Source organism: Eriocheir sinensis, chromosome 57 (genome assembly GCF_024679095.1).
Source record: "Eriocheir sinensis breed Jianghai 21 chromosome 57, ASM2467909v1, whole genome shotgun sequence".
Classification (NCBI taxonomy): Eukaryota; Metazoa; Arthropoda; class Malacostraca; order Decapoda; family Varunidae; genus Eriocheir; species Eriocheir sinensis.
The window spans coordinates 6,883,650-6,909,623 of record NC_066565.1 but is presented as its reverse complement, the minus strand read 5'-3'; the positions used below and the strand labels follow the sequence as shown (position 1 = coordinate 6,909,623).

Sequence of the window (25,974 nt, the reverse complement as noted above, 5' to 3'; positions counted from 1 at the left end):
CCCCCTCCTTACCTGAGTTACCCATACCTGATGCCTATACTTATCCGCCTACGTGTGTGTGTGTGTGTGTGTGTGTGTGTGTGTGTGTGTGTGTGTGTGTGTGTGTGTGTGTTTTCTTTGGTTTTTTGTTCATTTATATTTTTTCTTTTTTCTCGCTCTTTTTTTTCCATGTCTTTTATTTTCTTCCTTTTTTGTTGTTATTGTTGGTCTTCTTGTTTTCTGGTGTCTCTTCCACCTTCTTTTCATCTTCTTGTTCTTGTTCTCCTTTTTCTACTTTTTTTAATTCTTTTTCTCCCTCTTCCCTTTTTCTGCCTTCCCTTATTCCTATATTTATCTTTCCTCCCTGTGTTCTATGGATCCTTTCTTCTTCCTTTTTTTCATTCCTCTTAATTCCTCTCTACTCTCCTCCACTTCCCTCCTTCTATATCTATCCTTTCTTCTTCCTCTTCCTTTTTTTCATTCCTCTTAATTCCTCTCTATTTTCCTCCACTTCCCTCCCTCTATATCTATCCTTTCTTCTTCCTCTTCCTTTTTTTCATTCCTCTTAATTCCTCTCTACTCTCCTCCACTTCCCTCCTTCTATATCTATCCTTTCTTCTTCCTCTTCCTTTTTTTCATTCCTCTTAATTCCTCTCTACTCTCCTCCACTTCCCTCCCTCTATATCTATCCTTTCTTCTTCCTCTTCCTTTTTTTCATTCCTCTTAATTCCTCTCTACTCTCCTCCACTTCACTCCCTCTATATCTATCCTTTCTTCTTCCTCTTCCTTTTTTTCATTCCTCTTAATTCCTCTCTACTCTCCTCCACTTCCCTCCTTCTATATCTATCCTTTCTTCTTCCTCTTCCTTTTTTTCATTCCTCTTAATTCCTCTCTACTCTCCTCCACTTCCCTCCCTCTATATCTATCCTTTCTTCTTCCTCTTCCTTTTTTTCATTCCTCTTAATTCCTCTCTACTCTCCTCCACTTCCCTCCCTCTATATCTATCCTTTCTTCTTCCTCTTCCTTTTTTTCATTCCTCTTAATTCCTCTCTACTCTCCTCCACTTCCCTCCCTCTATATCTATCCTTTCTTCTTCCTCTTCCTTTTTTTCATTCCTCTTAATTCCTCTCTACTCTCCTCCACTTCCCTCCCTCTTCCCTTCATCTGTCTTCCCTCCTATATTTAGAAGGAATCGGGTCCCGGGTTCGCCATCAGCAGTGACCTGAAACACACACAGACCTGTAAGTGCCTGTAATAACGTTGACACTGTGCTCAGGCTCACCACCTCCAGGGACGAGTGTAAAGCCGGGAGTAATGTTATCCTGTGTGAGTCATTGGTGAGACCCCGCCTTGAGTATGCAGTGCAGTGTGAGGCCCTGTGGTAGAGGAGGGAGGAAAGGGGAGGGGAAAAGGGGGGAGAGAAAGAAGGGAAGGGAAGGGAGGAAGGATGGAGGAAAAGAAAGGAAGGAGAGGGAGGGGAAGGGAGGAGAGATGGAGGGAAAAGAAGGAAGGGATAGAGAATGGAGGAAAGGATCGAGGGAGGGAAAATGGGGGTAGAGGGAGGAAGGTCGGGAGAGAAGGGAGGAAAAATGAAGGGAAGGTCACTGTTCTTCCCCTAAACCTATCAACAGTGGTGTCCCGCAAGGCTGTTCCATCTCCCACTCTCTTTCTGTTGGTCATGAACCCGGCAGCAGCGACGGGCCAAACCTGTGGCTTTACCGTGTACCAGCGACGGGCCAAATTTTTGCCATGATATAAACCCCCCAAAATAGATGATGCATTAATGATCACAAATACGTCCGTTGATATTAACCCCTTAACCGCGGATTTCCTACCAGAAGACCTCACCAAGATACAGGAATGGAACAAAAAGTGGCTGCTACAATTCAGTGAAGAAAAATGTAAAGTCCTGCACCTTGGGAGGGGATATCCAGCACACCAATACCACATGGGAAACACTCCACTATCCACCACAGAGGCAGAGAAAGACCTGGGACTGTATTTTACCAGGCTACCAGTGAAGGGATATCCAGCACACCAATACCACATGGGAAACACTCCACTATCCACCACAGAGGCAGAGAAAGACCTGGGACTGTATTTTACCAGGCTACCAGTGAAGGGATATCCAGCACACCAATACCACATTGGAAACACTCCACTCTCCACCACAGAGGCAGAGAAAGACCTGGGATTGTATTTTACCATGCTACCAGTGAAGGGATATCCAGCACACCAATACCACATGGGAAACACTCCACTATCCACCACAGAGGCAGAGAAAGACCTGGGAGTGTATGTTACCAGGCTACCAGTGAAGGGATATCCAGCATACCAATACCACATGGGAAACACTCCACTATCCACCACAGAGGCAGAGAAAGACCTGGGAGTGTATGTTACCAGGTTACCAGTGAAGGGATATCCAGCACACCAGTACCACATGGGAAACACTCCACTATCCACCACAGAGGCAGAGAAAGACCTGGGAGTGTATGTTACCAGGCTACCAGTGAAGGGATATCCAGCACACCAATACCACATGGGAAACACTCCACTATCCACCACAGAGGCAGGGAAAGACCTGGGAGTGTATGTTACCAGGCTACCAGTGAAGGGATATTCAGCATACCAATACCACATGGGAAACACTCCACTATCCACCACAGAGGCAGAGAAAGACCTGGGAGTGTATGTTACCAGGCTACCAGTGAAGGGATATCCAGCACACCAATACCACATGGGAAACACTCAACTGTCCACCACAGAGGCAGAGAAAGACCTGGGAGTGTATGTTACCAGGCTACCAGTGAAGGGATATCCAGCACACCAATACCACATGGGAAACACTCCACTATCCACCACAGAGGCAGAGAAAGACCTGGGAGTGTATGTTACCAGGCTACCAGTGAAGGGATATCCAGCAGACCAATACCACATGGGAAACACTCCACTATCCACCACAGAGGCAGAGAAAGACCTGTGAGTGTATGTTACCAGGCTACCAGTGAAGGGATATCCAGCACACCAATACCACATGGGAAACACTCTACTATTCACCACAAAGGCAGAGAAAGACCTGGGACTATATGTTACCAGGCTACCAGTGAAGGGATAACCAGCACACCAGTACCACATGGGAAACACTCCACTATCCACCACAGAGGCAGAGAAAGACCTGGGACTGTATGTTACCAGGCTACCACTGAAGGGATATCCAGCACACCAATACCACATGGGAAACACTCCACTATCCACCGCATAGGCAGAGAAAGACCTGGGAGTGTATATTACCAGGCTACCAGTGAAGGGATATCCAGCACACCAGTACCACATGGGAAACACTCCACTATCCACCACAGAGGCAGAGAAAGACCTGGGAGTGTATGTTACCAGGCTACCAGTGAAGGGATATTCAGCACACCAGTACCACATGGGAAACACTCCACTATCCACCACAGAGGCAGAGAAAGACCTGGGAGTGTATGTTACCAGGCTACCAGTGAAGGGATATCCAGCACACCAGTACCACATGGGAAACACTCCACTATCCACCACAGAGGCAGAGAAAGACCTGGGAGTGTATGTTACCAGGCTACCAGTGAAGGGATATCCAGCACACCAATACCACATGGGAAACACTCCACTATCCACCACAGAGGCAGAAAGACCTGGGAGTGTATGTTACCAGGCTACCAGTGAAGGATATCCAGCACACCAATACCACATGGAAACACTCACTATCCACCACAGAGGCAGAGAAAGACATGGGAGTGTATGTTACCAGGCTACCAGTGAAGGGATATCCAGCACACCAATACCACATGGGAAACACTCCACTATCCACCACAGAGGCAGAGAAAGACCTGGGAGTGTATGTTGCCAGGCTACCAGTGAAGGGATATCCAGCACACCAGTACCACATGGGAAACACTCCACTATCCACCACAGAGGCAGAGAAAGACCTGGGAGTGTATGTTACCAGGCTACCAGTGAAGGGATATCCAGCACACCAGTACCACATGGGAAACACTCCACTATCCACCACAGAGGCAGAGAAAGACCTGGGAGTGTATGTTACCAGGCTACCAGTGAAGGGATATCCAGCACACCAGTACCACATGGGAAACACTCCACTATCCACCACAGAGGCAGAGAAAGACCTGGGACTATATTTACCTGGCTACCAGTGAAGGCAAAATCCGTGCCAATCGCAGCGGACAGGTTAACCTCAGACTTTGCGATCATTTCCGACTGGGGCAGAAGGAACCTGGTGTCCCTCAATGCCTCAAAAACTCAATTGCTCCGCCTGTCAACTCCACACAGCCTTCCAAACACCTTTCCGCTGTCCTTCCTCTCCTACCTCCACCCATCCCCCTTTTCCCCTCCACTCCTTTCCCTCCTTCCTCCCTCCTCTCCTCTCTTTCCCTTCCTTTCCCTCCAACTTTTCTCCTTTCCTTCCCTCCTTTCTCTCCAAATTTCCTCTCTTCCCTTCCCTCCCTTTCCCTCCATCTTTCCTCCCTTCCCTCCCTTTCCCTCCATCTTTCCTCCCTTCCCTTCTTTTCCCTCCATCTTTCCTCCTTTCCCTCCATCTTTCCTCCCTTCCCTCATTTCCCTCCTTCTTTCTTCCCTTCCCTCCCTTTCCCTCCATCTTTCCTCCCTTCCCTTCCTTTCCATCCATCTTTCCTCCCTTCCCTCCCTTTCCCTCCATCTTTCCTCCCTTCCCTTCCTTTCCCTCCATCTTTCCTCCCTTCCCTTCCTTTCCCTCCATCTTTCCTCCCTTCCCTTCCTTTCCCTCCATCTTTCCTCCCTTCCCTCCCTTTCCTCCATCTTTCCTCCCTTCCCTTCCTTTCCCTCCATCTTTCCTCCCTTCCCTCCCTTTCCCTCCATCTTTCCTCCCTTCCCTCCCTTTCCCTCCATCTTTCCTCCCTTCCCTCCCTTTCCCTCCATCTTTCCTCCCTTCCCTCATTTCCCTCCATCTTTCCTCCCTTCCCTTCCTTTCCCTCCATCTTTCCTCCCTTCCCTCCCTTTCCCTCCATCTTTCCTCCCTTCCCTCCTTTCCCTTCATCTTCCCTCCCTTTCCCTCCATCTTTCCTCCCTTCCCTCCTTTCCCTCCATCTTCCCTCCCTTTCCCTCCATCTTTCCTCCCTTCCCTCCTTTCCCTCCATCTTCCCTCCCTTTCCCTCCATCTTTCCTCCTTTCCCTCCATCTTCCCTCCCTTTCCCTCCATCTTTCCTCCCTTCCCTCCTTTCCCTCCACCCTCCTTCCTCTCTTTTCCTCCTTTTCCACTTTCTTTCCCTCCATCTTTCCTCCCTTCCCTCCCTTCCCTTCATTTTTCCTCCTTTCTCTCCCTTTCCTCCCTTTACCCCCATTTTTCCCTCTCTCCTTTCCTCCATTCTCTCTCCCTTCCTTCTTTTCCCTCCATCTCTCCTCCCTTCCCCTCCCTCTCCTTCCTTTCTTTTCCTCCACCCTTCCTTCCTTTCCTCCATCTCTCCTCCCTTCCCATCTTTCCTCCCTTCCCTCCATCTCCTCTCCCTTCCCTTGCCTCCCTTCCCTCCTTCCCTCCCCTTCCCTCCATCTTTCCTCCCTTCCCTTCCCTCCTTTCTCTCCCCACTTTTCCCCTCCCCTTTCCTCCCTCCTCTATCCCACCTATTTCTTCCTCCATCTTTCCTCCTTTCTCTCCATTCCCTCCCTTTCTTTTCCTCCACCTTCCCTCCCTTCTCTCCATTCTCTCCCTTTCCTTCCCTCCCTTCTCTCCATTCCTTCTCTTTCCTTTCCTCCACCTTCCCTCCCTTTCTTTTCCTCCACCTTCCCTCCCTTCTCTCCATTCCCTCCCTTTCTTTTCCTCCACCTTCCCTCCCTTCTCTCCATTCCCTCCCTTTCCTTTCCTCCACCTTCCCTCCCTTCTCTCCATTCCCTACCTTTCTTTTCCTCCACCTTCCCTCCCTTCTCTCCATTCCCTCCCTTTCTTTTCCTCCACCTTCCCTCCCTTCTCTCCATTCCCTCCCTTTCTTTTCCTCCACCTTCCCTCCCTTCTCTCCATTCCCTCCCTTTCCTTTCCTCCACCTCTCCCTTCTCTCCATTCCCTCCCTTTCTTTTCTTCCCCCTTCCCCCTGTTTCTCTCCACTCCTCCTCCTTTCCCTCCCTCCCTCCACTTTCCCCTTCTTTCTTTACCTCCTCAACCCCCTGTTTCCCTCCACTCCTCCTCCTTTCCCTCCACTCCTCCTCCTTTCCCTCCACTCCTCCTCCTTTCCCTCCCTCCCTCCACTTTCCCCTTCTTTCTTTACCTCCTCAACCCCCTGTTTCTCTCCACTCCTCCTCCTTTCCCTCCACTCCTCCTCCTTTCCCTCCACTCCTCCTCCTTTCCCTCCACTCCTCCTCCTTTCCCTCCACTCCTCCTCCTTTCCCTCCACTCCTCCTCCACATTCCCCTTCTTTCTGTGCCTCCTCAAACCCCTGTTTACCTCCTCCTCCTCCTTTCCCTCCACTCCTCCTCCTTTCCCTCCACTCCTCCTCCTTTCCCTCCACTCCTCCTCCTTTCCCTCCATTCCTCCTTCCTTCAGTGTTGTAAGTCTCATACACTTGTAGATAATTGCGATGCATTACATTTTTCTGGTGTTGTTTGAGTGTGTTTGGGTGTGTGTGTTCAGGGTGCAGACAGAGGTCAGGCAAAACCAGGATGGAAAAAAACATCATTAAAAAAAAAAGATTTATTTGATTTAAATCTGATTTTTTTATTTAAATCAATTTTTTATTTAAATGATTTTTTTTGCATTAAGCCTTTCATAAACTTTTTTGTCTTTGTGAAAATTTTGTTATATTTTTCTTTTCTGTAATGCATAGAGGGTAATAAAATGTTAGTGAGCAGTTTTTGCCTGAAAACTTATTAGCTACACAATTATAGGGAGGTTAATAAAATAACCCCTGACACGCAGTGGACGGGACAAAAAAATAATGAAATTCAATATTCCTTGTAGAAAATTATTCATAAAATGTAAGTTTTTAAGTATTTGGTTTAATAAACTTCACAGATATAATAAAATGCTCCTCCATATGAAAAAATGAGGAAAACTTAAATAGAACAATAAAAATCTTCTGTAATGTTGAGAGCTCCTCATTCTAATTAGGCGCTACATGCTACACTTTTTTTTCTTTTACTTTCACATTTTATTTGGCTTATATATTCTAGTCCTATGGTTGGGTGGCTCACGGCTTTCCTGCAGGGGATATCTTCTTCAAGATGTCCCCTGCAGGAAAGCCGTGAGCCACCCAACCATGACGAGTCTGACTGTGATGCCGATGAAGACTTTGTCGACGCCATAGCCTCTCCTGCTGCCTCGCATGATTTTGTTCCAAAATGGAGCTAGAAGTGTGTGACATAACCTTCCCAGTATTCAGGGAAAAGGTTGGACCATCTAGCATGTTCCCGGAAAATGAGCTCAGCCCAGTAAGTCACATATACACACTGAAAAAGTTCAAAGTTAGTGTGATTCATGGGCTAGCAGGCATGGAGTCCGAGGCTTGCAGAAGAACATCAGGTGCATCTTCCATAGTGGTTAGTCTACCCTCTAAAAATATCACAACAAAAATACCACAACAAATAAGACTCTCCGCCTCGTCCTGTGATCCAGTAGGAAAATCAGTGGCAACGTCTGCATGGAGTACATCCCTGATTGCATCGTCTGTCAGTCTCGTTCTTGAGTTTGGTTTCTCAAACAAAATAAAAATACATGAGATAGCTTTTGAAAATTTTCTGATTGCTCTAATAGTCTTACTGTAAGCATCAAACGCTTTTTTTCATCTTAGAAACACAATAATAATTTGAAAAAAATGTTATATATATATATATATATATATATATATATATATATATATATATATATATATATATATATATATATATATATATATATATATATATATATATATATATATATATATATATATAGTTATTTATTGACATAAAGAATATTTGAAAACCCTAATTGGAACTTGTACACACAACATGGTATGATATAGTTGGCTAAACTTGTTTCAGTTTGTTTGGTAAATATTGACTATTTATTTTTATAAAAATATGTATCCCCATATACCCAGTGAGGAATGGCAGTAGTGATTCTATATCAATATATTTATATTTATTTATTTATTTATTATATATTGACAAACAAAAATAGTATGATCTATTTAGACCTTGTAAAATACAATGCCGTGGCTACATTGAGTTAGTTCTTCATCATAATGGTTGTTTATTCTGAGCCCAAGAAGTGTTACTCCCTCTGGGGCCTGGTGGTGGTGGTGGTCATTCTATTAACCACCTCACTAGGCTATACAAATACCACGACATGAGGTTTTTGTCATAATACACATTTTTATCACAAAGAACAGGTATAATTTCAATAACAGAAACATCTAAAACATTCATGATATAATTACACATCAAAACAAAAAAATACAAAGGAAAACACTTGCCGGAAGTGCCATCTTTGCCTCTCCACATCAAGCTGTAGTCTGGTAATGCAGGCTCTGGGGCAGCAGAGCGCGGGAACCTGAAGAGACGGCCACTGAGCACGCACGAGGGGGGTCAGTTTTGAAGCGCACTGCTACAATAGTCTTGGGGTTTTGTTACAACAAGTGCCTAATATTCTAACCACTCCAGCCCAAAGTTTTTTTTCCTTCATTATCTTGTTTGAGTCTTATGAGGCCATTTTCTTGTGTTAAACTTGGCAATACTTTAATATACATTACCCAAGATGAGTTTTTCACATAAAAATCATAAGTAGGACTAACGCTTCAATGTTTTATGCTTGTGAATATTTTCCCTGTAAGGGATGGCAAGGATTCACTGGTGCCTGACTTGTGAACATTTTCCCTGTAAGGGATGGCAAGGATTCACTGGTGCCTGACTTGTGAACATTTTCCCTGTAAGGGATGGCAAGGATTCACTGGTGCCTGACTTGTGAACATTTTCCCTGTAAGGGATGGCAAGGATTCACTGGTGCCTGACTTGTGAACATTTTCCCTGTAAGGGATGGCAAGGATTCACTGGTGCCTGACTTGTGAACATTTTCCTTGTAAGGGATGGCAAGGATTCACTGGTGCCTGACTTGTGAACATTTTATATGACAAACAAATGACTTCAGCATTTCTTGAGTGTGTTTGAACGTGTTTGGTGAGTGGCTCACATGAACCAAACCTGGCTCTTGGCAAGAAGAGAGCAGTCGTCTTTAACGCTGCTCTCTTCTTGCCATTGGGTGTGTTTGGTTTGTGTGAACCACTCACCAAATAAGTTCTAACGCACTCTAGGAAATGGCTAAGCCATTTTTGTCTGTGAGAAACATCTGACATGGCTCATGATGAGTCTGGTGTGTGTGTGTGTGTGTGTGTGTGTGTGTGTGTGTGTGTTGTTACTTGATCCACGTGCTTATGTGGTCGTAGTCTAGATGGGTGGGTTGGTCACTCACGCGCAATGGTGACACCAGCAGGTTACGGACAACAGACAACTCGCTCCCGGATGGGCGCACGGGCATTGCCAGTAGCCACAACGGTTAGAGGAAAATGGCCAGTGTGACACTGCCCCAAGGCAGCGAGGCCGCTGACCGGGTGAGTGCCGGCGATGACGTCATTGGACTCCCAGCAAACCACAAGTGTGTTTTCAGAGCTCAGCCAATCGTAAGGCTTCATCTGTGGCTTTAAAACGACCCGTTCTCTCTTCCTGTTTTCTTCCTTTTTCCAAGGTATGTATTTTGAGACAACAAAGGAGTAATTGGAACAGATAAGCACTTTTTCAATGTTTTCAGCACCTCGAGTTTCGCGATCCTTGAGTTTAGCGCTAAACCTTTGGAATGAAGGGAGCGCAAAACTCTGTTCATCCCTATGCTATCCAAATCCTTTATGCAGGAGTCAACCAGCATGTTCACTCTTTCATGTCTCGCTGGTAAACTCTTGAACTTCCTTCCTCTCTTCCTGTTTCCTTCCACACCACCACAAGAGCCCCAACAAGGTGCAGCGACCCTTTGCTCATGAATTGGGCGAGAGATCTCCAGGCAAAGATGAAGAATAAAACAGAGAGTTGGTAATTGCTTTAACTTTACTGCTGGCATCAGGAACAATGTGAGAGTCTTCCAGGAGTGGTGGACTGTGCAATAGTGACCAGTGTGTGGTTCAGAGGACAGGGGTGGAGGCTCATCACTAAAAAGTTGATACATGTGAACCACAGACACTCAGTTAACTGCTCAGTCATTACAGAAACAAGCGACAGCAACAAAAGGCTTAGTCATGGTGTTTATAGCGAGGTCTGGTGACTCGGGGGCAGGATCAGTCAGTGGCGGCGTGGTCGCGGCGCCGCCTCCTTCCAGTGTGAGGGAGCAGCGGCCGGGGGGTGGGGTGGGGGGGTCCTTAAACGGTGATCTCGTCCCTGCTCTCCAAGTAGTCCTTGAGGCGGTCGCTGCGCAGGGTGTGCTTCACGCAGAACAGGAAGGTGTAGTTGTCGAAGCAGTTGCTCCTGGGGGTGGGAAGTGTGGGGGTGACAGGCCTGACAGGTTCTCATGAGGTGTTCAATGGTACTACAAAACTGTCTTGCATTTACAGTTATTGTTGTAAAGTTAACCCGGTAGCAGCGGGATCATGTTTCTTAATGGTCCCTCTAAGCGAGAAAAATGAGAAAAAATCATCACTCACACAAACCATTTCATAATGTATAGTAAAGCTTTTGTGATCAGATTATGTATCATCTATTTTGGGGGGTTTATATCATGGCACAAATTTGGCCCGTCGCTGCTACACAGAAAAGCCACAAATTTGGCCCGTCGCTGCTACATGGTAAAGCCACAGATTTGGCCCGTCGCTGCTACACAGAAAAGCCACAAATTTGGCCCGTCACTGCTACATGGTAAAGCCACAGATTTGGCCCGTCGCTGCTACACGGTAAAGCCACAGATTTGGCCCGTCACTGCTACACGGTAAAGCCACAAATTTGGCCCGTCACTGCTACACGGTAAAGCCACAAATTTGGCCCGTCGCTGCTACACGGTAAAGCCACAGATTTGGCCCGTCGCTGCTACACGGTAAAGCCACAGATTTGGCCCGTCGCTGCTACACGGTAAAGCCACAAATTTGGCCCGTCGCTGCTACATGGTAAAGCCACAAATTTGGCCCATCGCTGCTACACGGTAAAGCCACAGATTTGGCCCGTCGCTGGTACACGGTAAAGCGTGCAGGAAAGGAAGAATGTATGAACAAAAGATAAGGGTCTTACATGCACTCTGGGAGGATCTGGCTGTTGTCGCGGAACACGTTCGTGCAGTCCTCGCACACCTTCCGCAGCACGCTGTAGTGTTCGCGGTTTGCCTTGTGGAATTCTCCCGTGCACTTGTAGTGCTCAAACTCCCGATGCGTGCCGGGCCACAGCTTGTACAGCGGGGGGTCGGAGTAGGCGCCGGACACGACCGAGTTCTGGAAAACATAGAAATTAAACAGAGGAAATATTTGGAGAAATTAGGTTAAGAGATAATCAGGTCAGACAGAAATTAGGTTGGAGAGAGGAGCAAGTACAGGGATGAAACTACAGTATTTGCTGGGGCAGGATGGAGCACACTAACACCAGACAGAGGACCAGGTGGAGAGGTGGAGTTAGAACCTTTGGCAGGGCTGGATGGAGCACACTAACACCAGGCAGAGGACCAGGTGGAGAGGTGGAGTTAGAACCTTTGGCAGGGCAGGATGGAGTACACTAACACCAGACAGAGGACCAGGTGGAGAGGTGGAGTTAGAACCTTTGACAGGGCTGGATGGAGTACACTAACACCAGACAGAGGACCAGGTGGAGAGGTGGAGTCAGAGCATAATAGGGCCAGGAAAGAAAAGGAGATGCCCCAAACTCCTGTGAAAGCTCTACTACATGTGCCTGGGTGGCAGAATGTTTGAGAAGATGCCCCGGAGGCCGCCAGTCTTTACCTGGGCGAGGAGCGAGGCGGCCAGCAGCAGCACCCACACGGGGAACACACGCCTCTGGGGACGGGGAAAGGAAACTCACTCAGTAAAGTACATGTATTTTCCAGCAGTTGGTCAGTCACAGGCAGTGCCCCGGCTGTTTGCCTGTGTGAGGTTACCAGCTCACTGGCATCTACAGTATGTGCTTGTCAAGGCCTGTTGCCTTACTTGCCTTACCTTGTCAAGGCCTGTTGCCTTACTTGCCTTACCTTGTCAAGGCCTGTTGCTTTACTTGCCTTACCTTGTCAAGGCCTGTTGCTTTACTTGCCTTACCTTGTCAAGGCCTGTTGCTTTACTTGCCTTACCAGAGACATGCAAAGGTTAATTTAACTTATGGAATACTTGTAGGAAAGAAAAAAAAATCTTGACTTTTATTAAAAAAATCAATGATTTAATCATTTGATTAAGTAATTTTATTTAATCATTGCCAACCCTGAAGGAAAGTGAAAAAGATGACACTATAGAAAGAAGAGGAAACTGAATAATATGCTCTCTCTCTCTCTCTCTCTCTCTCTCTCTCTCTCTCTCTCTCTCTCTCTCTCTCTCTCTCTCTCTCTCTCTCTCTCTCTCTCTCTCTCTCTCTCTCTCTCTCTCTCTCTCTCTCTCTCTCTCTCTCTCTCTCTCTCTCTCTCTCTCTCTCTCTCTCTCTCTCTCACACACACTTTGAATATGGAAAAAACTGCATTACTTTCCAACATTATCATTATTACTATTATTATTATTATTATTATTATTATTATTATTATTATTATTATTATTATTATTATTATTATTATTATTATTATTATTATTATTATTATTATTATTATTATTATTATTATTATTATTATTATTATTATTATTATTATTATTATTATTATTATTATTATTATTATTATTATTATTATTATTATTATTATTATTATTATTATTATTATTATTATTATTATTATTATTATTATTATTATTATTATTATTATTATTATTATTATTATTATTATTATTATTATTATTATTATTATTATTATTATTATTATTATTATTATTATTATTATTATTATTATTATTATTATTATTATTATTATTATTATTATTATTATTATTATTATTATTATTATTATTATTATTATTATTATTATTATTATTATTATTATTATTATTATTATTATTATTATCATTATTATTATTATTATTATTATTATTATTATTATTATTATTATTATTATTATTTTTATTATTATTATTATTATTACTATTATTATTATTATCACTAACCTGAGTCACCATGTTGCAGCAGTAGTAGCAGTAGTAGTAGTAGTAGTAGTAGTAGTAGTGTTCGGAGGCTTGCCGTAAGACTTGGTGGTTTGGGATGGACTGTGGAGAGCTTGGTTCACCCTCGTCTTATATACCAAAGTCTTGTCCTTAAGGGGGCCATTTTCACAGCATGGGACCTTTGCTGTTTGCTTCCCTTCCCCTCCTCCTTCCTTCCTTCCTTCCTTCCTTCCCTCCCCCTCCTCCTCCTCCTCCTCCTCCTCCTTCCTTCCTTCCCTCCCTCCTTTCATCTCTCCTCCTCCTTCTCCTCCACCCCCCCTCCTTACCTGAGTTACCCATACCTGATGCCTATACTTATCCGCCTACGTGTGTGTGTGTGTGTGTGTGTGTGTGTGTGTGTGTGTGTGTGTGTGTGCGTGTGTGTGTTTTCTTTGGTTTTTTGTTCATTTATATTTTTTCTTTTTTCTCGCTCTTTTTTTTCCATGTCTTTTATTTTCTTCCTTTTTTGTTGTTATTGTTGGTCTTCTAATTTTCTGGTGTCTCTTCCACCTTTTTTACATCTTCTTGTTCTTGTTCTCCTTTTTCTACTTTTTTTATTCTTTTTCTCCCTCTTCCCTTTTTCTGCCTTCCCTTATTCCTATATTTATCTTTCCTCCCTGTGTTCTATGGATCCTTTCTTCTTCCTCTTCCTTTTTTTCATTCCTCTTAATTCCTCTCTACTCTCCTCCACTTCCCTCCCTCTATATCTATCCTTTCTTCTTCCTCTTCCTTTTTTTCATTCCTCTTAATTCCTCTCTACTCTCCTCCACTTCCCTCCTTCTATATCTATCCTTTCTTCTTCCTCTTCCTTTTTTTCATTCTTCTTAATTCCTCTCTATTTTCCTCCACTTCTCTCCCTCTTCCCTTCATCTGTCTTCTCTCCTATATTGAGAAGGAATCGGGTCCCGGGTTTGCCTTCAGCAGTGACCTGAAACACACACAGACCTGTAAGTGCCTGTAATAATGTTGACACCGTGCTCAGGCTCACCACCTCCAGGGACGAGTGTAAAGCACCGGGAGTAATGTTATCCTGTGTGAGTCATTGGTGAGACCCCGCCTTGAGTATGCAGTGCAGTGTGAGGCCCTGTGGTAGAGGAGGGAGGAAAGGGTTGGGGAAAAGGGGGGAGAGAAAGAAGGGAAGGGAAGGGAGGAAGGATGAAGGAAAAGAAAGGAAGGAGAGGGAGGGGAAGGGAGGAGAGATGGAGGGAAAAGAAAGAAGGGAGGGAAAATAGGGGTAGAGGGAGGAAGGTCGGGAGAGAAGGGAGGAAAAATGAAGGGAAGGTCACTGTTCTTCCCCTAAACCTATCAACAGTGGTGTCCCGCAAGGCTGTTCCATCTCCCACTCTCTTTCTGTTGGTCATGAACCCGGCAGCAGTGACGGGCCAACCCTGTGGCTTTACCGTGTACCAGCGACGGGCCAAACCTGTGGCTTTACCGTGTACCAGCGACGGGCCAAATTTTTGCCATGATATAAACCCCCCAAAATAGATGATGCATTAATGATCACAAATACGTACGTTGATATTAACCCCTTGACTGTGGATTTCCTACCAGAAGACCTCACCAAGATACAGGAATGGAACAAAAAGTGGCTGCTACAATTCAATGAAGAAAAATGTAAAGTCCTGCACCTTGGGAGGGGATATCCAGCACACCAATACCACATGGGAAACACTCCACTATCCACCACAGAGGCAGAGAAAGACCTGGGACTGTATGTTACCAGGCTACCAGTGAAGGGATATCCAGCACACCAATACCACATGGGAAACACTCCACTATCCACCACAGAGGCAGAGAAAGACCTGGGAGTGTATGTTACCAGGCTACCAGTGAAGGGATATCCAGCAAACCACTGCCACAGTGGAAACACTCCACTATCCACCACAGAGGCAGAGAAAGACCTGGGAGTGTATGTTACCAGGTTACCAGTGAAGGGATATCCAGCATACCAGTACCACATGGGAAACACTCCACTATCCACCACAGAGGCAGAGAAAGACCTGGGAGTGTATGTTACCAGGCTACCAGTGAAGGGATATCCAGCACACCAATACCACATGGGAAACACTCCACTGTCCACCACAGAGGCAGAGAAAGACCTGGGAGTGTATGTTACCAGGCTACCAGTGAAGGGATATCCAGCATACCAATACCACATGGGAAACACTCCACTATCGACCACAGAGATAGAGAAAGACCTGGGAGTGTATGTTACCAGACTACCAGTGAAGGGATATCCAGCACACCAATAGCACATGAGAAACACTCCACTATCCACCACAGAGGCAGAGAAAGACCTGTGAGTGTATGTTAGCAGGCTACCAGTGAAGGGATATCCAGCACACCAATACCACATTGGAAACACTCTACTATCCACCACAGAGGCAGAGAGAGGCCTGGGAGTGTATGTTACCAGGCTACCAGTGAAGGGATATCCAGCACACCAATACCACTTGGGAAACACCACACTATCCACCACAGAATCAGAGAAAGACCTGGGAGTGTATGTTACCAGGCTACCAGTGAAGGGATATCCAGCACACCAATACCACATGGGAAACACTCCACTATCCATCACAAAGGCAGAGAAAGACCTGGGACTCTATTTACCAGGCTACCAGTGAAGGGATATCCAGCACACCAATACCACATGGGAAGCACTCCACTATCCACCACAGAATCGGAGAAAGACCTGGGAGTGTATGTTACCAGGCTACCAGTGAAGGGATATCCAGCACACCAATACCACATGGGAAACACTCCACTATTCACCACAAAGGCAGAGAAAGACCTGGGACTATATTTACCAGGCTACCAGTGAAGGGATATCCAGCACACCAGTACCACATGGGAAACACTCCACTATCCACCGCATAGGCAGAGAAAGACCTGGGAGTGTATGTTACCAGGCTACCAGTGAAGGGATATCCAGCACACCAATACCACATGGGAAACACTCCACTATCCACCACAGAGGCAGAGAAAGACCTGGGAGTGTATGTTACCAGGCTACCAGTGAAGGGATATTCAGCACACCAGTACCACATGGGAAACACTCCACTATCCCCCACGGAGGCAGAGAAAGACCTGGGACTATATTTAACAGGCTACCAGTGAAGGGATATCCAGCACACCAGTACCACTTGGGAAACACTCCACTATCCACCACAGAGGCAGAGAAAGACCTAGGAGTGTATGTTACCAGGCTACCAGTGAAGGGATATCCAGCACACCAGTACCACATGGGAAACACTCCACTATCCACCACAGAGGCAGAGAAAGACCTGGGACTATATTTACCTGGCTACCAGTGAAGGGATATCCAGCACACCAGTACCACTTGGGAAACACTCCACTATCCACCACAGAGGCAGAGAAAGACCTGGTAGTGAATGTTACCAGGCTACCAGTGAAGGGATATCCAGCACACCAATACCACTTGAGAAACTCCACTATCCACCACAGAATCAGAGAAAGACCTGGGAGTGTATGTTACCAGGCTACCAGTGAAGGGATATCCAGCACACCAATACCACATGGGAAACACTCCACTATCCACCACAGAGGCAGAGAAAGACCTGGGATTGTATGTAACCAGGCTACCAGTGAAGGGATATCCAGCACACCAATACCACATGGGAAACACTCCACTATCCACCACAGAGGCAAAGAAAGACCTGGGAGTGTTTGTTACCAGGCTACCAGTGAAGGGATATCCAGCACACCAATACCACATGAGAAACACTCCACTATCCACCACAGAGGCAGAGAAAGACCTGGTAGTGAATGTTACCAGGCTACCAGTGAAAGGATATCCACCACACCAATACCACATGGGAAACACTCCACTATCCACCACAGAGGCAGAGAAAGACCTGGGAGTGTATGTTACCAGGCTACCAGTGAAGGGATATCCAACACATCAGTACCACATGGGAAACACTCCACTATCCACCACAGAGGCAGAGAAAGACCTGGGAGTGTATGTTACCAGGCTACCAGTGAAGGGATATCCAGCACACCAATACCACATGGGAAACACTCCACTATCCACCACAGAGGCAGAGAAAGACCTGGGAGTGTATGTTACCAGGCTACCAGTGAAGGGATATCCAGCACACCAGTACCACATGGGAAACACTCCACTATCCACCACAGAGGCAGAGAAAGACCTGGGACTATATTTACCTGGCTACCAGTGAAGGCAAAATCCATGCCAGTCGCAGCGGACAGGTTAACCTCAGACTTTGCGATCATTTCCGACTGGGGCAGAAGGAACCTGGTGTCCCTCAATGCCTCAAAAACTCAATTTCTCCGCCCGTCAACTCCACACAGCCTTCCAAACACCTTTCCGCTGTCCTTCCTCTCCTACCTCCACCCATCCCCCTTTTCCCCTCCACTCCTTTCCCTCCTTCCTACCTCCTCTCCTCTCTTTCCCTTCCTTTCCCTCCAACTTTTCTCCTTTCCTTCCCTCCTTTCTCTCCATCCTCTCTTCCCTTCCCTCCTTTCCCTCCTTCTTTCCTTCCTTCCCTTCCTTTCCCTCCCTTTCCCTCCATCTTTCCTCCCTTCCCTTCCCTCCTTTCTCTCCCCACTTTTCCCCTCCCCTTTCCTCCCTCCTCTATCCCACCTATTTCTTCCTCCATCTTTCCTCCGTTCTCTCCATTCCCTCCCTTTCCTTTCCTCCACCTCTCCCTTCTCTCCATTCCCTCCCTTTCTTTTCTTCCACCTTCCCCCTGTTTCTCTCCACTCCTCCTCCTTTCCCTCCCTCCCTCCACTTTCCCCTTCTTTCTTTACCTCCTCAACCCCCTGTTTCTCTCCACTCCTCCTCCTTTCCCTCCACTCCTCCTCCTTTCCCTCCATTCCTCCTTCCTTCAGTGTTGTAAGTCTCATACACTTGTAGATAATTGCGATGCATTACATTTTTCTGGTGTTGTTTGAGTGTGTTTGGGTGTGTGTGTTCAGGGTGCAGACAGAGGTCAGGCAAAACCAGGATGGAAAAAAACATCATTAAAAAAAAAGATTCATTTGATTTAAATCTGATTTTTTTATTTAAATCAATTTTTTTATTTAAATGATTTTTTTTGCATTAAGCCTTTCATAAACTTTTTTGTCTTTGTGAAAATTTTGTTATATTTTTCTTTTCTGTAATGCATAGAGGGTAATAAAATGTTAGTGAGCAGTTTTTGCCTGAAAACTTATTAGCTACACAATTATAGGGAGGTTAATAAAATAACCCCTGACACGCAGTGGACGGGACAAAAAAATAATGAAATTCAATATTCCTTGTAGAAAATTATTCATAAAATGTAAGTTTTTAAGTATTTGGTTTAATAAACTTCACAGATATAATAAAATGCTCCTCCATATGAAAAAATGAGGAAAACTTAAATAGAACAATAAAAATCTTCTGTAATGTTGAGAGCTCCTCATTCTAATTAGGCGCTACATGCTACACTTTTTTTTCTTTTACTTTCACATTTTATTTGGCTTATATATTCTAGTCCTATGGTTGGGTGGCTCACGGCTTTCCTGCAGGGGATATCTTCTTCAAGATGTCCCCTGCAGGAAAGCCGCGAGCCACCCAACCATGACGAGTCTGACTGTGATGCCGATGAAGACTTTGTCGACGCCATAGCCTCTCCTGCTGCCTCGCATGATTTTGTTCCAAAATGGAGCTAGAAGTGTGTGACATAACCTTCCCAGTATTCAGGGAAAAGGTTGGACCATCTAGCATGTTCCCGGAAAATGAGCTCAGCCCAGTAAGTCACATATACACACTGAAAAAGTTCAAAGTTAGTGTGATTCATGGGCTAGCAGGCATGGAGTCCGAGGCTTGCAGAAGAACATCAGGTGCATCTTCCATAGTGGTTAGTCTACCCTCTAAAAATATCACAACAAAAATACCACAACAAATAAGACTCTCCGCCTCGTCCTGTGATCCAGTAGGAAAATCAGTGGCAACGTCTGCATGGAGTACATCCCTGATTGCATCGTCTGTCAGTCTCGTTCTTGAGTTTGGTTTCTCAAACAAAATAAAAATACATGAGATAGCTTTTGAAAATGGTTTATTTTCTGATTGCTCTAATAGTCTTACTGTAAGCATCAAACGCTTTTTTTCATCTTAGAAACACAATAATAATTTGAAAAAAATGTTATATATATATATATATATATATATATATATATATATATATATATATATATATATATATATATATATATATATATATATATATATATATATATATATATATATATATATATATATATATATATATATATATATATATATATATATATATATATATATATATATATATATATATATATATATATATATATATATATATATATATATATATATATATATATATATATAGTTGGCTATACTTATATATATATATATAAATATATATATATATATATATATATATATATATATATATATATATTTATATAAAAGAACATTTGAAAATTGAAAAAAACTATTGGAACACACACACAACATGGTATGATATAGTTATTAAACTTGTTTCAGTTTGTTTGGTAAATATTGACTATTTATTTTTATAAAAATATGTATCCCCATATACCCAGTGAGGAATGGCAGTAGTGATTCTATATCAATATATTTATATTTATTTATTATATATTGACAAACAAAAATAGTATGATCTATTTAGACCTTGTAAAATACAATGCCGTGGCTACATTGAGTTAGTTCTTCATCATAATGGTTGTTTATTCTGAGCCCAAGAAGTGTTACTCCCTCTGGGGCCTGGTGGTGGTGGTGGTCATTCTATTAACCACCTCACTAGGCTATACAAATACCACGACATGAGGTTTTTGTCATAATACACATTTTTATCACAAAGAACAGGTATAATTTCAATAACAGAAACATCTAAAACATTCATGATATAATTACACATCAAAACAAAAAAATACAAAGGAAAACTCTTGCCGGAAGTGCCATCTTTGCCTCTACACATCAAGTTGTAGTCTGGTACTGCAGGCTCTGGGGCAGCAGAGCGCGGGAACCTGAAGAGACGGCCACTGAGCACGCACGAGGGGGGTCAGTTTTGAAGCGCACTGCTACAATAGTCTTGGGGTTTTGTTACAACAAGTGCCTAATATTCTAACCACTCCAGCCCAAAGTTTTTTTCCCTTGATTATCTTGTTTGAGTCTTATGAGGCCATTTTCTTGTGTTAAACTTGGCAATACTTTAATATACATTACCCAAGATGAGTTTTTCACATAAAAATCATAAGTAGGACTAACGCTTCAATGTTTTATGCTTGTGAATATTTTCCCTGTAAGGGATGGCAAGGATTCACTGGTGCCTGACTTGTGAACATTTTCCCTGTAAGGGATGGCAAGGATTCACTGGTGCCTGACTTGTGAACATTTTCCCTGTAAGGGATGGCAAGGATTCACTGGTGCCTGACTTGTGAACATTTTCCCTGTAAGGGATGGCAAGGATTCACTGGTGCCTGACTTGTGAACATTTTCAATGTAAGGGATGGCAACGATTCACTGGAGCCTGACTAGTGAACATTTCCCTGTAAGGGATGGCAAGGATTCACTGGTGCCTGACTTGTGAACATTTTCCCTGTAAGGGATGGCAAGGATTCACTGGTGCCTGACTTGTGAACATTTTCCCTGTAAGGGATGGCAAGGATTCACTGGTGCCTGACTTGTGAACATTTTCCCTGTAAGGGATGGCAAGGATTCACTGGTGCCTGACTTGTGAACATTTTCCTTGTAAGGGATGGCAAGGATTCACTGGTGCCTGACTTGTGAACATTTTCCCTGTAAGGGATGGCAAGGATTCACTGGTGCCTGACTTGTGAACATTTTCCCTGTAAGGGATGGCAAGGATTCACTGGTGCCTGACTTGTGAACATTTTCCTTGTAAGGGATGGCAAGGATTCACTGGTGCCTGACTTGTGAACATTTTATATGACAAACAAATGACTTCAGCATTTCTTGAGTGTGTTTGAACGTGTTTGGTGAGTGGCTCACATGAACCAAACCTGGCTCTTGGCAAGAAGAGAGCAGTCGTCTTTAACGCTGCTCTCTTCTTGCCATTGGGTGTGTTTGGTTTGTGTGAACCACTCACCAAATAAGTTCTAACGCACTCTAGGAAATGGCTAAGCCATTTTTGCCTGTGAGAAACATCTGTCATGGCTCATGATGAGTCTGGTGTGTGTGTGTGTGTGTGTGTGTGTGTGTGTTGTTACTCGATCCACGTGCCTATGTGGTCGTAGTCTAGATGGGTGGGTTGGTCACTCACGCGCAATGGTGACACCAGCAGGCTACGGACAACCGACAACTTGCTCCCGGATGGGTGCACGGGCATTGCCAGTAGCCACAACGGTTAGAGGAAAACGGCCAGTGTGACACTGCCCCAAGGCAGCGAGGCCGCTGACCGGGTGAGTGCCGGCGATGACGTCATTGGACTCCCAGCAAACCACAAGTGTGTTTTCAGAGCTCAGCCAATCGTAAGGCTTCATCTGTGGCTTTAAAACGACCCGTTCTCTCTTCCTGTTTTCTTCCTTTTTCCAAGGTATGTATTTTGAGACAACAAAGGAGTAAAGGAGGAAAAAAGTGAGCTCCGTGGAGCAGCATGAGCCAATTATAATGGCACCACTATAAACAGTTGCCTGCCCCATAACGGGCTCGGGGCCGACCATCAGGCCCAGATGGTTAGTCTACCGGCGCCATAGCCCACGGAAAAAAAAAAAATAAATAAATAAATAAAACAAAACTCGCGGGTTGGAACAGATAAGCGCTTTTTCAATGTTTTCAGCACCTCGAGTTTCGCGATCCTTGAGTTTAGCGCTAAACCTTTGGAATGAAGGGAGCGCGAAACTCTGTTCATCCCTATGCTATCCAAATCCTTTATGCAGGAGTCAACCAGCATGTTCACTCTTTCATGTCTCGCTGGTAAACTCTTGAACTTCCTTCCTCTCTTCCTGTTTCCTTCCACACCACCACAAGAGCCCCAACAAGGTGCAGCGACCCTTTGCTCATGAATTGGGCGAGAGATCTCCAGGCAAAGATGAAGAATAAAACAGAGAGTTGGTAATTGCTTTAACTTTACTGCTGGCATCAGGAACAATGTGAGAGTCTTCCAGGAGTGGTGGACTGTGCAATAGTGACCAGTGTGTGGTTCAGAGGACAGGGGTGGAGGCTCATCACTAAAAAGTTGATACATGTGAACCACAGACACTCAGTTAACTGCTCAGTCATTACAGAAACAAGCGACAGCAACAAAAGGCTTAGTCATTGTGTATATAGAGAGGTCTGGTGACTCGTGGGCAGGATCAGTCAGTGTCGGCGTTGTCGCGGCGCCTCCTCCTTCCAGTGTGAGGGAGCAGCGGCCGGGGGGTGGGGTGGGGGGGTCCTTAAACGGTGATCTCGTCCCTGCTCTCCAAGTAGTCCTTGAGGCGGTCGCTGCGCAGGGTGTGCTTCACGCAGAACAGGAAGGTGTAGTTGTCGAAGCAGTTGCTCCTGGGGGTGGGAAGTGTGGGGGTGACAGGCCTGACAGGTTCTCATGAGGTGTTCAATGGTACTACAAAACTGTCTTGCATTTACAGTTATTGTTGTAAAGTTAACCCGGTAGCAGCGGGATCATGTTTCTTAATGGTCCCTCTAAGCGAGAAAAATGAGAAAAAATCACCCCTCACACAAACCATTTCATAATGTATAGTAAAGCTTTTGTGATCAGATTATGTATCATCTATTTTGGGGGGTTTATATCATGGCACAAATTTGGCCCGTCGCTGCTACACGGTAAAGCCACAAATTTGGCCCGTCGCTGCTACACGGTAAAGCCACAAATTTGGCCCGTCGCTGCTACACGGTAAAGCCACAAATTTGGCCCGTCGCTGCTACACGGTAAAGCCACAAATTTGGCCCGTCGCTGCTACACGGTAAAGCCACAAATTTGGCCCGTCGCTGCTACACGGTTAAAGGGGCTATTACACTGGGCAAATTTTCCGTGGATCTTCAGTCAAACCACAATTTCCGCTGGCGTGGTTCTCATGTTTCCGTGGTTTTCTGACGTGTCCGCGATCTTCCAAAGCTACGGTAGATTTCACCGAAGGACGACGGTATTACTCACCATCATCATCATCAGCAGCAGCAGCAATGGCAAGAAACAAATGAGAACCACGCCAGCGGAAATCGTGGTTTGACTGAAGATCCACGGAAAATTTGCCCGGTGTACTAGCCCCTCAATAGCCCCTTAGGCTGTGTAACACAACCAAACATTTCAGCTGATCTGTTGCTTGTAGTTGTGACCCAGTTTGTATTACCCAGTACATATTTGTACTATCTGATCTCTATAGGAAGAAGCATTTGTTGGTAAAGAATTTGCCTGCTATGATATCCACAAGCTCCCAAGTTGAGCAAAATGATGGGACTGTGGTGAGGACGCGACAGTTAGTGAGATCTCAATGACTGCGTATTTGTGAGAAGTTTACGCATAACACAGTGCAGCTTATGACACGTATGGCTGTTGAGTGGTGCCGTGTGTGCAATTTTATACTACTTTTTGCACGTATCCGTCACCCTTTCCTTGGGTGCAGCAATCATCGTGGGTGGACCGTGGATGTTTGAAGTGGAGGTGCAGGACAGAGCCCGCCATCACCCGGGGCAGCGTGCAGGAAAGGAAGAATGTATGAACAAAAGATAAGGGCCTTACATGCACTCTGGGAGGATCTGGCTGTTGTCGCGGAACACGTTCGTGCAGTCCTCGCACACCTTCCGCAGCACGCTGTAGTGTTCGCGGTTTGCCTTGTGGAATTCTCCCGTGCACTTGTAGTGCTCAAACTCCCGATGCGTGCCGGGCCACAGCTTGTACAGCGGGGGGTCGGAGTAGGCGCCGGACACGACCGAGTTCTGGAAAACATAGAAATTAAACAGAGGAAATATTTGGAGAAATTAGGTTAAGAGATAATCAGGTCAGACAGAAATTAGGTTGGAGAGAGAAGCAAGTACAGGGATGAAACTACAGTATTTGCCGGGGCAGGATGGAGTACACTAACACCAGACAGAGGACCAGGTGGAGAGGTGGAGTTAGAACCTTTGGCAGGGCAGGATGGAGTACACTAACACCAGACAGAGGACCAGGTGGAGAGGTGGAGTTAGAACCTTTGGCAGGGCAGGATGGAGTACACTAACACCAGACAGAGGACCAGGTGGAGAGGTGGAGTCAGAGCATAATAGGGCCAGGAAAGAAAAGGAAATGCCCCAAACTCCTGTGAAAGCTCTACTACATGTGCCTGGGTGGCAGAATGTTTGAGAAGATGCCCCGGAGGCCGCCAGTCTTTACCTGGGCGAGGAGCGAGGCGGCCAGCAGCAGCACCCACACGGGGAACACACGCCTCTGGGGACGGGGAAAGGAAACTCACTCAGTAAAGTACATGTATTTTCCAGCAGTTGGTCAGTCACAGGCAGTGCCCCGGCTGTTTGCCTGTGTGAGGTTACCAGCTCACTGGCATCTACAGTATGTGCTTGTCAAGGCCTGTTGCCTTACTTGCCTTACCTTGTCAAGGCCTGTTGCTTTACTTGCCTTACCTTGTCAAGGCCTGTTGCTTTACTTGCCTTACCTTGTCAAGGCCTGTTGCCTTACTTGCCTTACCTTGTCAAGGCCTGTTGCTTTACTTGCCTTACCTTGTCAAGGCCTGTTGCTTTACTTGCCTTACCAGAGACATGCAAAGGTTAATTTAACTTATGGAATACTTGTAGGAAAGAAAAAAAAATCTTGACTTTTATTAAAAAAATCAATGATTTAATCATTTGATTAAGTAATTTTATTTAATCATTGCCAACCCTGAAGGAAAGTGAAAAAGATGACACTATAGAAAGAAGAGGAAACTGAATAATATGCTCTCTCTCTCTCTCTCTCTCTCTCTCTCTCTCTCTCTCTCTCTCTCTCTCTCTCTCTCTCTCTCTCTCTCTCTCTCTCTCTCTCTCTCTCTCTCTCTCTCTCTCTCACACACTTTAAATATGGAAAAAACTGCATTACTTTCTAACATTATCATTATTATCTTTATCATTATTATTATTATTATTATTATTATTATTATTATTATTATTATTATTATTATTATTATTATTATTATCATTACTATTATTATTATTATCACTAACCTGAGTCACCATGTTGCAGCAGTAGTAGTAGTAGTAGTAGTAGTAGTAGTAGTGTTCGGAGGCTTGCCGTAAGACTTGGTGGTTTGGGATGGACTGTGGAGAGCTTGGTTCACCCTCGTCTTATATACCAAAGTCTTGTCCTTAAGGGGGTCATTTTCACAGCATGGGACCTTTGCTGTTTGCTTCCCTCCTCCTCCTCCTTCCTTCCTTCCTTCCCTCCCCCTCCTCCTCCTCCTCCTCCTCCTTCCTTCCTTCCTTCCTTCCCTCCTTTCATCTCTCCTCCTCCTTCTCCTCCACCCCCCCTCCTTACCTGAGTTACCCATACCTGATGCCTATACTTATCCGCCTACGTGTGTGTGTGTGTGTGTGTGTGTGTGTGTGTGTGTGTGTGTGTGTGTTTTCTTTGTTTTTTTGTTCATTTATATTTTTTCTTTTTTCTCGCTCTTTTTTTTCCATGTCTTTTATTTTCTTCCTTTTTTGTTGTTATTGTTGGTCTTCTTGTTTTCTGGTGTCTCTTCCATCTTCTTTTCATCTTCTTGTTCTTGTTCT

General features: G+C 44.9%; 2 protein-coding genes across 20 annotated transcripts; both read right to left on the bottom strand.

Moving 5' to 3' along the window:
• Window positions 1–82: 82 nt before the first annotated feature.
• Window positions 83–17,197, bottom strand: LOC126984749 (uncharacterized). Of its 16 annotated transcripts, XM_050838792.1 has the most exons (7): window positions 15,065–15,083; window positions 4,044–4,142; window positions 3,747–3,845; window positions 3,356–3,553; window positions 2,762–2,959; window positions 2,267–2,563; window positions 83–1,969 (listed from the first exon to the last, which is right to left on the bottom strand). In XM_050838792.1, the coding sequence occupies exons 2-7, from the start codon at window positions 4,100–4,102 to the stop codon at window positions 1,297–1,299; spliced, it is 1,524 nt and encodes a 507-aa protein (XP_050694749.1). In that variant the 5' UTR covers window positions 4,103–4,142; window positions 15,065–15,083; the 3' UTR covers window positions 83–1,296. The 16 variants fall into 16 exon arrangements, 14 of the variants coding, with proteins under 14 accessions (XP_050694749.1, XP_050694747.1, XP_050694748.1 ...); XM_050838790.1 differs by lacking the exons at window positions 3,747–3,845; window positions 15,065–15,083 and adding an exon at window positions 17,138–17,197 and having other exon boundaries at window positions 3,846–4,142; XM_050838791.1 differs by lacking the exon at window positions 3,747–3,845 and having other exon boundaries at window positions 3,846–4,142; window positions 15,065–15,103.
• LOC126984752 (molt-inhibiting hormone-like) lies at window positions 10,332–25,604 on the bottom strand. Of its 4 annotated transcripts, none has more exons than XM_050838812.1 (5): window positions 25,451–25,597; window positions 13,224–13,251; window positions 11,934–11,987; window positions 11,236–11,432; window positions 10,332–10,482 (listed from the first exon to the last, which is right to left on the bottom strand). In XM_050838812.1, exons 2-5 carry the CDS (start codon window positions 13,233–13,235, stop codon window positions 10,377–10,379), a joined length of 369 nt encoding a protein of 122 aa, XP_050694769.1. In that variant the 5' UTR covers window positions 13,236–13,251; window positions 25,451–25,597; the 3' UTR covers window positions 10,332–10,376. The 4 variants fall into 4 exon arrangements, with proteins under 4 accessions (XP_050694769.1, XP_050694768.1, XP_050694767.1 ...); XM_050838811.1 differs by having other exon boundaries at window positions 13,224–13,242; window positions 25,454–25,595; XM_050838810.1 differs by lacking the exon at window positions 13,224–13,251 and having other exon boundaries at window positions 25,426–25,602.
• Window positions 25,605–25,974: the final 370 nt, after the last annotated feature.

What these genes read in the sequence shown, in the direction of transcription:
- LOC126984752 (XM_050838809.1), bottom strand. An exon ending in CCGCCTCGCTCCTCGCCCAG is followed by an intron (nt 24,172 to 24,604) that starts GTAAAGACTGGC and finishes TATGTTTTCCAG; the next exon opens with AACTCGGTCGTGTCCGGCGC. An exon ending in CAGATCCTCCCAGAGTGCAT is followed by an intron (nt 22,780 to 23,974) that starts GTAAGGCCCTTA and finishes TCCCACCCCCAG; the next exon opens with GAGCAACTGCTTCGACAACT.
- LOC126984749 (XM_050838790.1), bottom strand. Translation starts at nt 4,102, where the DNA reads ATGTGGTACTGGTGTGCTGGATATCCCTTCACTGGTAGCCTGGTAACA. An exon ending in CTGGTAACATACACTCCCAG is followed by an intron (nt 2,564 to 2,761) that starts GTCTTTCTCTGC and finishes ATACACTCCCAG; the next exon opens with GTCTTTCCCTGCCTCTGTGG. An exon ending in CTGGTAACATACACTCCCAG is followed by an intron (nt 1,970 to 2,266) that starts GTCTTTCTCTGC and finishes ATACAGTCCCAG; the next exon opens with GTCTTTCTCTGCCTCTGTGG.